Source organism: Loxodonta africana, chromosome 19 (assembly GCF_030014295.1).
Source record: "Loxodonta africana isolate mLoxAfr1 chromosome 19, mLoxAfr1.hap2, whole genome shotgun sequence".
Classification (NCBI taxonomy): domain Eukaryota; kingdom Metazoa; phylum Chordata; class Mammalia; order Proboscidea; family Elephantidae; genus Loxodonta; species Loxodonta africana.
The window spans coordinates 82,206-94,974 of record NC_087360.1 but is presented as its reverse complement, the minus strand read 5'-3'; the positions used below and the strand labels follow the sequence as shown (position 1 = coordinate 94,974).

At 41.4% G+C, this 12,769-nt stretch overlaps 2 protein-coding genes across 4 annotated transcripts in view; both read left to right on the top strand.

The window, feature by feature from the left end:
- Positions 1-172: 172 nt before the first annotated feature.
- Positions 173-12,769, top strand: part of LOC100656825 (zinc finger protein 268) — an 83,203-nt gene continuing 70,606 nt past the window's right edge. Inside the window, exon 1 of the mRNA XM_023540423.2 lies at positions 173-283. The gene's annotated coding sequence lies outside the window, so the exon portion shown is untranslated. The remainder of the gene's footprint in view (positions 284-12,769) is intronic.
- ZNF140 (zinc finger protein 140) lies at positions 1,312-11,189 on the top strand. 3 transcript variants are annotated; one of them, XM_064271970.1, is made up of 4 exons: positions 1,312-1,727; positions 3,353-3,479; positions 3,714-3,812; positions 9,389-11,189. In XM_064271970.1, the coding sequence occupies exons 1-4, from the start codon at positions 1,719-1,721 to the stop codon at positions 10,555-10,557; spliced, it is 1,404 nt and encodes a 467-aa protein (XP_064128040.1). In that variant the 5' UTR covers positions 1,312-1,718; the 3' UTR covers positions 10,558-11,189. The 3 variants fall into 3 exon arrangements, with proteins under 3 accessions (XP_064128040.1, XP_064128039.1, XP_064128038.1); XM_064271969.1 differs by lacking the exon at positions 1,312-1,727 and having other exon boundaries at positions 2,051-3,479; positions 3,717-3,812; XM_064271968.1 differs by lacking the exon at positions 1,312-1,727 and having other exon boundaries at positions 2,051-3,479.

Below are 12,769 nucleotides of genomic sequence, written 5' to 3'. Positions count from 1 at the left end.
GATGGTCGAATTACTCAAGTGTCAGGGTTCACGTAAGGGGAACCATTACCGTACCGGCACCGGGGTGGAGTCTTGGCCGCTCGCTGGGCCGCGAGGGATTAGGGGAACTGTAGTTTCCCGAGGTCCTCGTTTCGAGGCGTTGAAGGAGCGAGGAGGGCATTCTGGGTATTATATTTGCCTTACAACGGAGGTTTCCTTTCAAGGTGCTAAGGCTAGGTTGACTCTCGGAACTGTAGGTGTCTGATACCAATGGCTGTTACCACCAGGCTCTATGGCCGGGACTGTAAGTAGCTCTGGGAGTTGTTGTCTGAGGCGGGTGGCTATTGTACCGTTGGCGCGGCTCCGGGTTGTTCTGGAAGCCGTGGTTTTCTGAGGGTGGATCCCTTTGTCTCCAGTGCAGTGACGGCAGCGCTTTCTGGGAGTTGTAGTTGTCGGCGGGCGGAGCCCTGCGTTCCATGCGCAGAGGCCGTGGTGGATTCTGCGAACGGCAGTTGTCGCCGACTGGCGGTCTTGCCTCAGGCACAGTCGGCACGGTCCCAAGTCATCCTGGAAGTTGTAGTTTTTTGAGCTTGGGGCCCTTCGTCTCTAGGTCGGAGGACGCGGTGGGCTCTGGGAACTGTAGTTGTCCTAGGCGGCGGCCATTTCTCCGGGCGCTGTCGGCGCGGCACCGATGCATTCTGGGAGTCGTCGGTCTCTGAGGGTGGATTCCTCCGTTTCTAGCTAGGAGGCCGCTATGGGCTCTGGGAACTGTAGTTGTCCTAGGTGGGCGGCCATTGTCTCCCGGCGCTGTCGACGCGGCACCGATGCATTCTGGGAGTCGTCGTTTTGTGAGGGTGGATCCCTCCGTTTCTAGCTAGGAGGCCGCGATGGGCTCTGGGAACTGTGGCTGAGGTCGGAGGCCGTTGTTTTTAGGCGTTGTTGGCGTGGCGATGGGATGTTTCGAATTTGTAGTTGTCTGCGAATGGAATCGTTAGTCCCAAGTGTACAGACGGACTGTCTTTATGGGAATTGTAGTTGTCCTAGAGTGCCGGCCGCTGTCTCCAGGCGCAGTCGGCGCGGTCTCGAGTCGGTCTGGGAGTTGTGGTTTTATGAGTGTGGAGCTTTACGTCCCAAATCAGAACGGCCGCGCGTCCTTCTGGGAGTTGTAGTTGTCGCAGGCGGGCGGCCTAGTCCCGCAGCTCTCCGGGGCGGTCTGGTTCCGAATCCGGTTCCTGAGGCTCCCGAAGGCGCAGTCCGCGCGACGCCGGCGGCGGGGTCCTTGGGCTGTGGAGCCGGGGGTCTGGCCCGGTTTGGGCCCGAGTCAGGTAATGAACGCCCGCCCTCTCCGTGCCTGGCGCTCTCGGCCGGCCGTGAAAGGCCTGTGGGCCCGGCCCGTGCCCCGGAGCCCCTTGGGGGATCAGGGCCAGTGACTGCTCCGGACCGGAAACCCTGTTCCGTGACCGCGACCAAATGCGGAGGTGCTGGGAGCGCTGGCTTGCTTTCCCTCCCCAGATCCTGCAGGAAGGGAACGGCCGGAGCCCCGCGCGATGTCCCACCCGGCGCCCGGGGCCCTTCTGGCTCCCCGACTTGGTGTGTGGGGGTGTGTGACGAGCGTCTCCAGCGAGGGGGACCCCGTTCCTCGGGCGCCGCCAGGATGACCTGCTCGCTCATGGTTCCTTTCTCTCCCTGCCAGCTGTGCCCGTTTAGACTTTGCGGTTTTCCTGGGTCCCTTGTGAGCCATGTTTCAGGTAAGCTGGTGTTTCCTTTTCTTTCTGAAGTGAAATCTTGTTTTTCAGGGTTTGGGACATATGCCTTCTTTTTCCTGAAACTTTCTGACAGAACCCCAGGGGTCTGCCCCGTTTCTCGTCTTCAGGTGCTTATACGTAGGAGCCTGACAGAACGATATCCAGACATGGGTGGGCTTCTGGTATGGCAGAAGCCTGCTGTTACGCGGTCTCCTCTTTTTTTCCAGTATTGGAATGAGGGCTGCTTTACTTCATGTCACTCTCACTAGCTACCCTTCAGCCATTTATTCAACACGTTTTTACTGAGCATCTACTTTTATTGAGCACCTGCATCAGTAGTTCTCAGTGTGTGATCCCTGGACCAGCAGTATCAGCATCACTTGAGAACTTACTAGAAATGCGTATTCTTGAGCCGCACTCCAGACCTTCTGAATTAGAAACTCTGAGGATGTGGCCCAGTAGTCTGTTTGAACAGTCGCTGCAAGAGATTTCGATAAAATGTGAGAACCACTAACCTAGGTCTTCGGGGTGCAGCAGTGAGCAAAAGAAAATCTCTGAACTCATAGATTTTACTTTTCAGACATGACATTAAATTTCTTTAGCAAAGGGCACTGATTATTTTGTTCGCTCGGAGTTAAATGCCTGGCTGGCTAGGGTGTGGATAAGAGGGTCAACCATTCCAAATTAGTTCCTGTTTTTAGCTCCATTTCTCTTCCTACCTTTTGTTACACTTGTTTTCAATTGCAGAGGCTTTCTTGAGTTTTGCTGGGGAGTCCAGTTTCCACCTCTGGTGCAGATACCACTGTTCACTTTAAGCAACAGCTTTCTTATCAGTCAACAGTCTTCGATTGCTTTTTTAAACTTAAAAAATTGTAAAAATAATTCTGCTATACACCTGGTCTGTTACTAGTTGGGAATCTTTTAGATTTATTTTCATGTCTTATCACTCAGAGGGGTCAAATCCAGGTTGCACGGATGGGGCTTATTTATGTATTATTCCCCTAACCCTGAGGGAAAGCTCTTTAGATTCCACCCTGGAAAGTATTACGTTCTGTTCTTAGGAGGTCATTTCACTTTGCTGTTTATTATCCTTATTCTGTGACATTACAAAAAATGCCACAAAGTTTCACAGCTGTTCAGAATTGGAGATGATTGTGAGAAACTCGAGAGTGCATGCCCTGTTGGAAGGGAGCTGCTGCTATTTGCTCCATGTTATTGTTACCGTGAGGAAATTCTCTCCAAATGACATTAAAATAGGCTGGCATTAAGGAAAACATATATGCGTGTTAAACACAAAGGAATAGTCTTTACTCTCCATGAAGTGTTACAACACATGTTGTTCATATGCATAATTCATTCTTTGTCATGAAATTGTTAATTATCTTAGGATAAATCACATATATTTTTTCTTCTTTTCCCTAGTTGTTGAACAAAACAAAACAAAAATAACTAGGCTTTTAGTTATATACAATAACTAATTGACCTGCATTCCTCAGAATTCAAAAATCTCCCAGTGCCATGACTTAGGTGTGCTGTCTTCCCTTTGCAGTGGGACTCTTTTCATTCCTTGGTCAGGGCCTTTTGGGAACATGGGTACTAGTTGTGGAGATATCTGTATGTCATTTCAGGGGTCAGTGACATTCAGAGATGTGGCCATAGACTTCTCCCAGGAGGAGTGGGAATGGCTTCAGCCTGCTCAGAGGGATTTGTACAGATGTGTAATGTTGGAGAACTATGGCCACCTGGTCTCACTGGGTAAGTATTACCTCTAATCTCCCCCAAGTCAGAATTTTCACTTTAGGGTGGTTGTGAATCTTATCTGGCTGAATTTTCCCAAGGAAGGTATGGTTTTTTATTAGTTTTTAAGATGAGGATTGTAGCTTCACCTGATCTTTAAACATCTTCCATACTTACATCTGATTTTTTTTTAATGGCCCCTCTTTTCTGAGGATTCAAGGACTATTTTGAATTTTTTTCATTTTCTGTAAGCAGGTCTTTCCATTTCTAAGCCTGATGTGGTTTCCTTATTGGAGCAAGGGAAAGAGCCTTGGCTGAGGAAAGGAGATGTGAGCAGAGATCTATTTTCAGGTGAGTCAGTTAGGAGGAGAATATCACAACCCAGCTAGTCAATGAGAAAGCAACACTTTGAATATGTTGGCTGAAAAGTTTTCCCTTAAAGATACCAGAAATGTGGAGGCTGGGAACTCTCTTCAACTCGAGCTCCTTAAGGGACCACTTCACACCTACTTACCAGTCTGAATAGATTTGTCCTTCTTTCTTCCCTCTGTCTGGTCTTTGAATTCCATTTCTTTTTTGGTTCTCCTTTTATTCAAATTTGCAGAATTTTAAAGGCAATTAAAGAAAGCTAGTATAACTATATTAATATCAGGCAAAATTTAAGACAAAAAAACCTTACTAGAGATAAAAACCGAAACTCTACTAGAGATAAATAGGGTCAATTTATAATAATATTCAATTAACCAGGAAGATACAAGAATTCTAAATGTGTGTATATAGGCTCAAGGTATATAAAATTGATAATACTTGATCAAATGGGCATCTTTAAGGATTTGAATCATACAGATTATATTTTGTGATCACAATATAATTAGGTTAAACATGAATAACAAAAACATAAGTAGAAAAATTGACGTATATTGAAATTAAGAAATTTTTTTTTTTTAACAAAAAGTAACTCATTGGACAAAGAATGAATCATAAAAGGAAATTAAGAAATGTTTTGTACCAAATTATAATGAAAAAAATACATAACAAAACTTGTGCAGAGCAGCTAAAGTACTATGTAGAGAAAAACTATAGCTTTAAATACTTGTATTAGAAAGGAATAAAAATGGAAACTTTTGAACTGGGTATGCATTTTAAGGAATTGGAAAAAAAAACAGCAAAATCCAGAGAATGTAGATGGGCAAAAGTTGTAAAGATACAAGCAGAAATGAATAAAATAGGAAACTAACAATGGAGTTAGTTTTCCCTCAGGATGTCTTTATTTAGCCTTCATTTTTGAAGAATATTTTCACTGGATGTAGAATTCTGAGTTGACTGTTTTCACTACTTTAAAAATGTGCCATTGCTATCTGGCCTTCAGGATTTCTGATGGAAATCCAGTCATTCTAATTCTCAGTGATACATAGTTGCTATTCTACTTTTATATCTTGAACCTGGTTTTCTTGGTTGAGTTTTTTTACTCTCATTCACCTGGGAAATCATCTGTCAAATACTATACTGAATCTATGCAATTAACTTCAATAGTTTTTTCTAGTGTCATTAAATGCTCAGGTTTCATATGGTATTTCGGTTCCCAACTAGTTTCTTTGATGAAGGCTTTCTAGATCAAGCCTTTTCTTTTTTTAAAATCTGTTGCAGTGGATTTTTCTCTCTCTTATCTCTAATCTTTTGTTCAGTTTTTACTCTGTAATAAACTTAGTCTCATGTCTTATATCATTAATTAATTTTCTTCTGTGTTCTCTTTGTCTTACAATTTATGTGCTAAGCTTCTGAAGAGAATTACTCAGTTTATATCCCCAGGGTTCTTACTAAAGTGCTCAATAGATAGGGAATTCGTTCATGGAGGACTCACAGTTTTCTTAGCAGCTGTTTCTACTGCCTCCCAATACTAGTCTTTTATGTGCCTAATATGTATGTACATATATGTAGATATATTTATATTTTTATATATATTTATATTGAGGTATAGATCTCAATTGGGTGCTGAGATAGTTATTAAATATATATCAAGTTTGTTTACTTCTCTGCAGAAGCTTCCAGTCAGAATGATAAAAGATAGTATTCTCCCAAACAAAATATTGGTAATTATCTAAGTGTGTTTTAGGGAAAAATAAAATTTTGGATGTGTTTGAAAATAATTAAAAATTTATAGAAAAGGTGTAAGAATACCTGTTTCCCCTTTACCCAAATTTACCTATTGTTAACACTTTGCCCCATTTACTTTTCCACTTGGAGTATGATTTACTTTTTGAAACATTTGTGGTTAAATTGTATACATCATGGTCCTTACTCCTAAATACTGGTGTGTATTTCTGTATTTCCTAAGAATAAAGATACAGGTAATATTTAAAAAGAAAAAAAGCAAAAAGCTTCATATTGTAGAATTGTGCTCCAAATAAAAAAATGATGAAGTCCATTCATAAAATTCAAACTGGAGAAATTAGGCCTAATGTTTACCTATCAAAGCCATTTGATGGAAAGACACTGTTATACCAAGACCGAGTTTCAGATACAAGTTTAGAAGGTACAGTTTTAGAGTGAGTATACCAGAAGATAGTTATCAAAGAAACCGGTTTTTTTTTTTCCTTTTTTTATTTAGAATAAGTTACTGTAAGATGTTCTGAAGGCAGTAAGTGAATTCAGAATCTGATATCTTTTTGGGACCCAAGGAACACTTGTAGTTTGTTTATTGGCAACATTATAAACTTGCCATTTTCAGACAATTCTGGTAGTAAACACATTTTAAATGGTGAAGACTAACACCCATCCTTCCGAATTACTTATCTTCCTGATAGTTTTTTTTTCCTCTTCTTCAGTTACTTACATATAATCTTTCTTATTCACCCATAAGAAGCCCTGGTGGCGCAGTAGTTCAAGCGCTCGGCTGCTAACCACAAAGTCTGTGGTTTGAACCCACCAGCCACTCCACAGGAGAAAGATGTGGCAGTCTCCTTGCGTAAAAATGTACAGCCTTGGAAACCCTATGGGGCAGTTTTACTTTGTCTCATAAGGTCTCTGAGTTGAAATTGATTTGATGGCAGTGGGTTGCGTTTTTTGTTTTTTTTCATTCACCCATGTCTGTACTCTGACCTCTTCTGAATTTCTGGGTGTACTTTTCAGATTTCACAGTCACATGACCGTTACGAAAGCTATGCGATTGATGAGTTTTTTTTTTTTTAATTTAATTATCTCATTAAGAAAGGAAGGGGTGCCTTTTATTTCTATTTTTAATTTTTATTATGGTCAAAATATACACAACACTTGCCATTCAACAGTTTCTACCTGTATAATTCAGTGACACTGATTACATTCTTCATGTTGTGTAACCATTATCATTAACCCTTTTTCAAATTATTCTACCACTATTAACATGAACTCATGTCCCTTAAGCAAAAATCCCCCTTACCTCTTCCCACCCTCTCCCTTGCCCCCCATGCCCTCACATAGCCACTAATCTTTGGTTTCTGTGTATTTGTTCTTTTGTAACTGACTTATTTCACGTAGCATCATGTTGTCAGAGTACATCCATGTTTCAGGACTTAATTTCTCTTTACGGCTGAGCAACATTCCATTGTATGTATAGACCATATTTTGTTTATCCGTTCATCTGTTGGTGGATATTTCAGTTGTTTCTACCTTTTGTCTGTTGTGAAAAGTGCTGCAGTGAAAATTGATGGAGAAGTTTTCTGTTTGTACTCTTGCTTTCACTTCTGGGTATATACCTAGGATTGGGATTGCTGGGTCATATGGTAGTTCTATGTTCAGTTTTTTGAGGAACTGCTAAACTGCTTTCCACAGCAGCACCATTTTGCCTTTCCACCAAAATGGATGAGCATTCTTGTTTCTCCACAACCTTGCCAACATCTGTTGTTTTGTGTTTTATTTGGTTATTGCCATTCTAGTGGCGGTGAGGTGGTATCTCATTGTGGTTTTGATTAGCATCTCCCTAACGACTAATGATGTTGAGCATCTTTATGTGCTTATTGGCCACTTAAATATCCTCTTTGGTAAACTGTGTGTTCAGGTCATTTGCTTATTTTTCAGTTGGGTTGTCTTCTTGTCATTAAGCTGTAGACTCTTCTTGGATATATGGTTCCTAAAAGTTTTTTCCAAGCCTATAGGTTGTCTCTTCACTTTGTTGACAAAGTCCTTTGATGAATCAGAAAACCAAAAACTGAGGGATTGGTGGTAGCGGTAGAATTCCTGCCTTACATGCAGGAGAACTGAGTTCAGTCCTGGCCAGTGCCCCTTAGGTGCAGCCACCACCTGTCCCTCAGTGGAGGCTTGCGTGTTATGATGCTGTACAGGTTTCAGTGGCGCTTTCAGACTAAGACAGACCGGGAAGGAAGGCCTGTTGAACTGCTTCAGAAAAATCAGCCAGTGAAAATCACAATAGTCTGATCCCCAATTGATCATGGGGATGGCACAGGACTGGGCAGTGTTCCATTCCATTGTGCATTGGGTTGCCATGAATCTGGGGCCTAGTCTACAGCAGCTCACAACAAAAAACCCTAAACCAAACTTGTTGCCATGGAGTCAGTTCTAACTTACGGTATCCCCATATGCCTCAGAGTAGAACTGCTCCCTAGGGTGTTCTTGGCTGTAATCTTACAGAAGCAGGTCACCAGGACTTCCACTCATGTAGCTGCTGGGTAGATTTGAATCACCAAACTTGATTAGTAGCCAAGAGCAAATCATTTGCCCCACCCAAAAATATTTAACCCTTTTAAGGTCCCAGTTTTTTTCATGTTTTGAATTTTTGATGATGGCATGTGTTTTCTTTCAGTAGTGGAACACATGCTTAGTTATTGATTGTGTTCACATTTTTGGTTGGTAACATGGATTTTGAAAATTTCATGTGGGCATACACTTCCCACAAAACGTTGGCCATAGTCTGGTGCAATGTTTAGTAGGGTCCATCCGTCCCAAGTATCTTTGGAGGGTCACTTCTTCTATTTTGTTGAATTGCTTTTCCAAATATGATACACAAAAAAACCCCAAACCCACCAGGGCTCCCTATCACACAGGAAGCCATAAATATGCTTACAAGGATTATCCTACTGTACAAAAGCCAAAAGAGACAAAATTTTGACCGAGTTACACTCCCTGGATACACTGCCTCATACCTAAGCCTTCTGCTTTAGTGAATTTTCACCAAGGAACGTTTCTTTCATCTTTGGCTGTTACACAAGCCCTCGCTGGAGGCAGCGTATACTTTTAGTGGGACAAGCAGCCTCCCCAGAAACCTGAGAACCTGAAAATGAGGGCACATTCTGTCCCAAGAAGCGTAAGACGATTCACTTTTGAGGTCTCATTGATCTATTCTGTCTTCTGCTTATGTTTTTGTTGTCATATCCAATAATCCATTGTTACAAATTAGGTCCAGCATGCTCTTATGTTTTATAAGATTTTATGGTTTTAATCTTCACATGTAGATCCTTGATCAATTTTCAGTTGGATTTTGTGTTTGGCTGTATGGTATGAGGGTCAGATCCCAATTCATTCTTCTGCATGTGGAAATCCAGTTTTCCTGGCACTGTTTATTGAAGAGACTGCACTTTCTCCATTGAGTGGATTTAGCACTCTTGTCAAAAATCAGTTGACTGTAACGTATAGATTTATTTCTTGACTTCCATTTCTATTCCATTGGTCTGTATGTGTATTGTTATACCAGAACCAGGCTGTTTTCATGACTCTGGCTTCATAGTATATTTTGAAATCGGGAAGTTTAGGTCCTCCTGCTTTATTGTTCTTCTTTAAGGTTGCTTTAGGTGTTTGGGGTTCTTGCGCTTTCATACAAATTTGAGGATTGGCTTTTCCATTTCTGCAAAGAAGGCAGCTGGCATTTTGGTGGGGAGTACGTATTTTACTCAATACAGAAAAAAGAAATATTTGCTTGGTTTTTTGGTATCTTTCAGTTTCAGAGTCAAATTGTGAAATCAAAGACATTTCTTCAAAAAATGATATTTATGGAAATGACTCATACCAGTATTTGATAATGGAAAGAATTCTAAGCCAGTGCCCTGAGGATTCCGGTTTTAAAGGCGGTTGGAAATGTATGGCTGATACTGAGATGCTGCAAGGAAGTCAAGGGTACGTCAGGCAAGTGACAGTCTCTCATCCGGAAGCCTTGGCTCAACACATGACCGTCAGTACTGTGGAGAGGCCCTATGGATGCCAGGAATGTGGGAAGACTTTCAGTCGGCGCTTTTCCCTCGTGCTGCATCGGAGAACTCACACTGGAGAGAAACCATATGTATGTAAGGAATGTGGCAAAACCTTTAGCCAGATTTCAAACCTCGTGAAACATCAGATGATACACACTGGAAAGAAACCCCACGAGTGTAAGGACTGTAACAAGACATTCAGTTACCTTTCATTTCTCATCGAGCACCAGAGAACTCACACTGGGGAGAAACCCTACGAATGTGCCGAATGCGGAAAGGCCTTTAGCCGCGCCTCAAACCTCACTCGACATCAGAGAATTCACATGGGAAAGAAACAGTATATTTGTAGGAAATGTGGAAAAGCCTTTAGCAGTGGCTCAGAACTCATTCGCCATCAGATTACACATACGGGAGAGAAACCTTATGAGTGCATTGAATGTGGAAAGGCATTTCGCCGTTCCTCACACCTTACGCGACATCAGAGCATTCATACCACGAAAACCCCTTATGAATGTAATGAATGTCCAAAAGCCTTCCGTTGCCACTCGTTCCTTGTTAAACATCAGAGAATTCACGCTGGAGAAAAGCTCCACCAATGTGATGAATGTGGTAAGGTTTTCACTTGGCACGTGTCCCTTACCCAACATATGAAAATTCATACTGGAGAAAAACCGTATGCATGTGCTGAATGTGACAAAGCCTTCAGTCGGAGCTTTTCCCTCATTCTACATCAGATAACTCACACTGGGGAGAAACCCTATGTATGTAAGGTATGTAACAAATCCTTCAGCTGGAGCTCAAACCTTGCTAAACATCAGAGAACACACATTCTAGAGAACCCCTATGGATATGAAAATTCCTTTAATTACCACACATTTCTTACTGAACACCAACGAATTCGCATTGTAGAGGAAAGCTAAGAATGTATAGATTAAAAAAAAAAAGTTAATGCCTTACATTGAATTCAGAGAACTCTTGGAAAGAAGCCTCTATAAATGTGTTGAATGTGAGGAAATGTGGCTCATATCTTACTGAGCATTGGAGAATCCATTCTGGAGAAAACCTCTAGGAATGTGTGGGGAAGCATTAGTAGATACTCATTTTTGTGGTGGTGGTTGTAATTCCAGAAGAAGAAATCAATAGTGAGAAGAATCTTTATGTGGCAGGATTCCCTTCCTGTACACTGTGAATTCCATGTTCAGTAAACGTGGGAAAGCTTTTAGAGATTAGCCCTCATTCTGCATCTCTCATCTCATTCAGGACAGAATTAATGGGAAAGGAATGAGCTTCACATCAGACAATTCATGGTGAAGCAAAATCACACATTGATTGGGGAATGCCTTCATGTACCATGCAATATTTATTTATTTTTAAAAATATTCTTCTAGTAGAGAAAGCAGCCTTATCAATGAAATACAGGTAACTCTGCAATATTTTAAACCTTCACAGAGAATTTTAACAGGGAAAAAACTATCCTTATAATGAATGTGGCAAAATCCTAGAGTTGTGAGAAGTCGTACTGGAGGGAATCAGCCTGGGAGGTGTGGATTTTTGGCGGGGGGGGGGGGTCGGGTGGGGTGTGTGTGTGTTGTTTTACCTTTTTTTTTTTTAAAGCACACTTAGAAAAGAGTTACGAATAAATCTTTTGATTTATAATGGAATTTGTACTTGATTTTTTTCACAGCATATGTGATTCTGAAAATGCAGCTATCATGACATCAATGAATATCAGGCATTTTTTAAAAACAAAATACAATCAATTATAGAAACATTTTTAGGTATCAATGATCTTATGGTTTTAACTTTGAGAAAGTGAATTAAGGTGATGCTAACTCATGTTTATGCTTGGATCTGACTATAGAAATTTCTTACTCCCTCTGAAATAAATGTATATAGGGTTGTCTTAGTTATCGAATGCAGCTATAACAAAAATACCGTAAGTGGATGGCTTCAACAAACAAGTTTATTCTCTCTCAGTCTAGTAGGCTTAGAAGTCCAAATTCAGGGAATCAGCCCCAGGGGAAGGCTTTCTGTGTTAGCTCTGGGGTAACGTCCTTGTCATCAATCTTCCCCTGATCTAGGAGCTTTTTGGTACAGGGACCCCCAGGTCCAGAGGACACACTCTTCCACCTGTCTCTTGTTTTTTGGTGGTATAAGGTCCCCCTCTCTGCTCGCTTCTCTCTTTTACATGTCAAAAGAGATGGACTTGAGACAGCCTAATCTTGTAGACCGAGTCCTGCCTCATTAATGTAACTGCCTCGTTAACATCATAGAGGTAGGATTTATAACACATGGGAAATCACATCAGGTGACAAAAGCGGTAGACAGTCACATAATACTGGGAATCATGGCCTAGCCAAGTTGACACCTATCTTTGGGGGACATAATTAAATCTAAGACAAGTTTCCATCAGAAGAAAATGTCAAGGTAGTTTTCCTCATTTTGTTCCATTTACAATGAAAAACAGTTCTTCTGTAAGCACTTATTTAAAAATTCTGGCATCATCAGCTGTTGTATTACCTCCTGCTGCTATAACAGAAATACCAAAAGGGGCTGGCTTTAACAAACAAATTTTCTCACAGTTTAGGAGGTTAGAAGTCTGAATTCAGGGTGCTGGCCCCAGAGGAAGTCTGTGTCGGCTCTGGAGGAAAGTCCTTGTCTCGTTGAGCTTCTGCTCCTGGGTGATCTTCATGTGGCTTGGCATCTCATTTCCCATCTCTGCTTTGCTCGCTTGTTTAATCTCTTTTTAGATCTCAAAAAACATTGAGTCAAGGTACACCCAACACTAATCCTGCCTCATTAACAACAAAGAACCCATTCCTAAATGGGATTATAACTATATGCATAGAGGTCTGGATTTACAACACATATTTTGGGGGGACATAATTCATAACAGCTGCCCAGCTGGCAAAGCTCATACCATCAGAGTGAGTTTACATTGATCAGAAGGTATGCAATTTTATAGAAAGAAAAAAAAAATCTGGATAGGAGTGACTATCTTGACGATGTTGTGGCCACATTGAGGGCACATCTGTAGAACATTAGATAAATGATATTTCAAAACTCATTTTGTCAGGTAGAATTTAGAAGAGTTTTAATCCTAATCAGTCTTATTTACATACGGTAGGGTCC

Excerpts from the sequence above, each read along its gene's own strand:
- ZNF140 (XM_064271968.1), top strand. The coding sequence starts at position 3,314 with ATGGGTACTAGTTGTGGAGATATCTGTATGTCATTTCAGGGGTCAGTG. Across the intron at positions 3,480-3,713 it reads TGGCCACCTGGTCTCACTGG|CAGGTCTTTCCATTTCTAAG; the intron begins GTAAGTATTACC and ends ATTTTCTGTAAG. Across the intron at positions 3,813-9,388 it reads GAGCAGAGATCTATTTTCAG|TTTCAGAGTCAAATTGTGAA; the intron begins GTGAGTCAGTTA and ends GGTATCTTTCAG.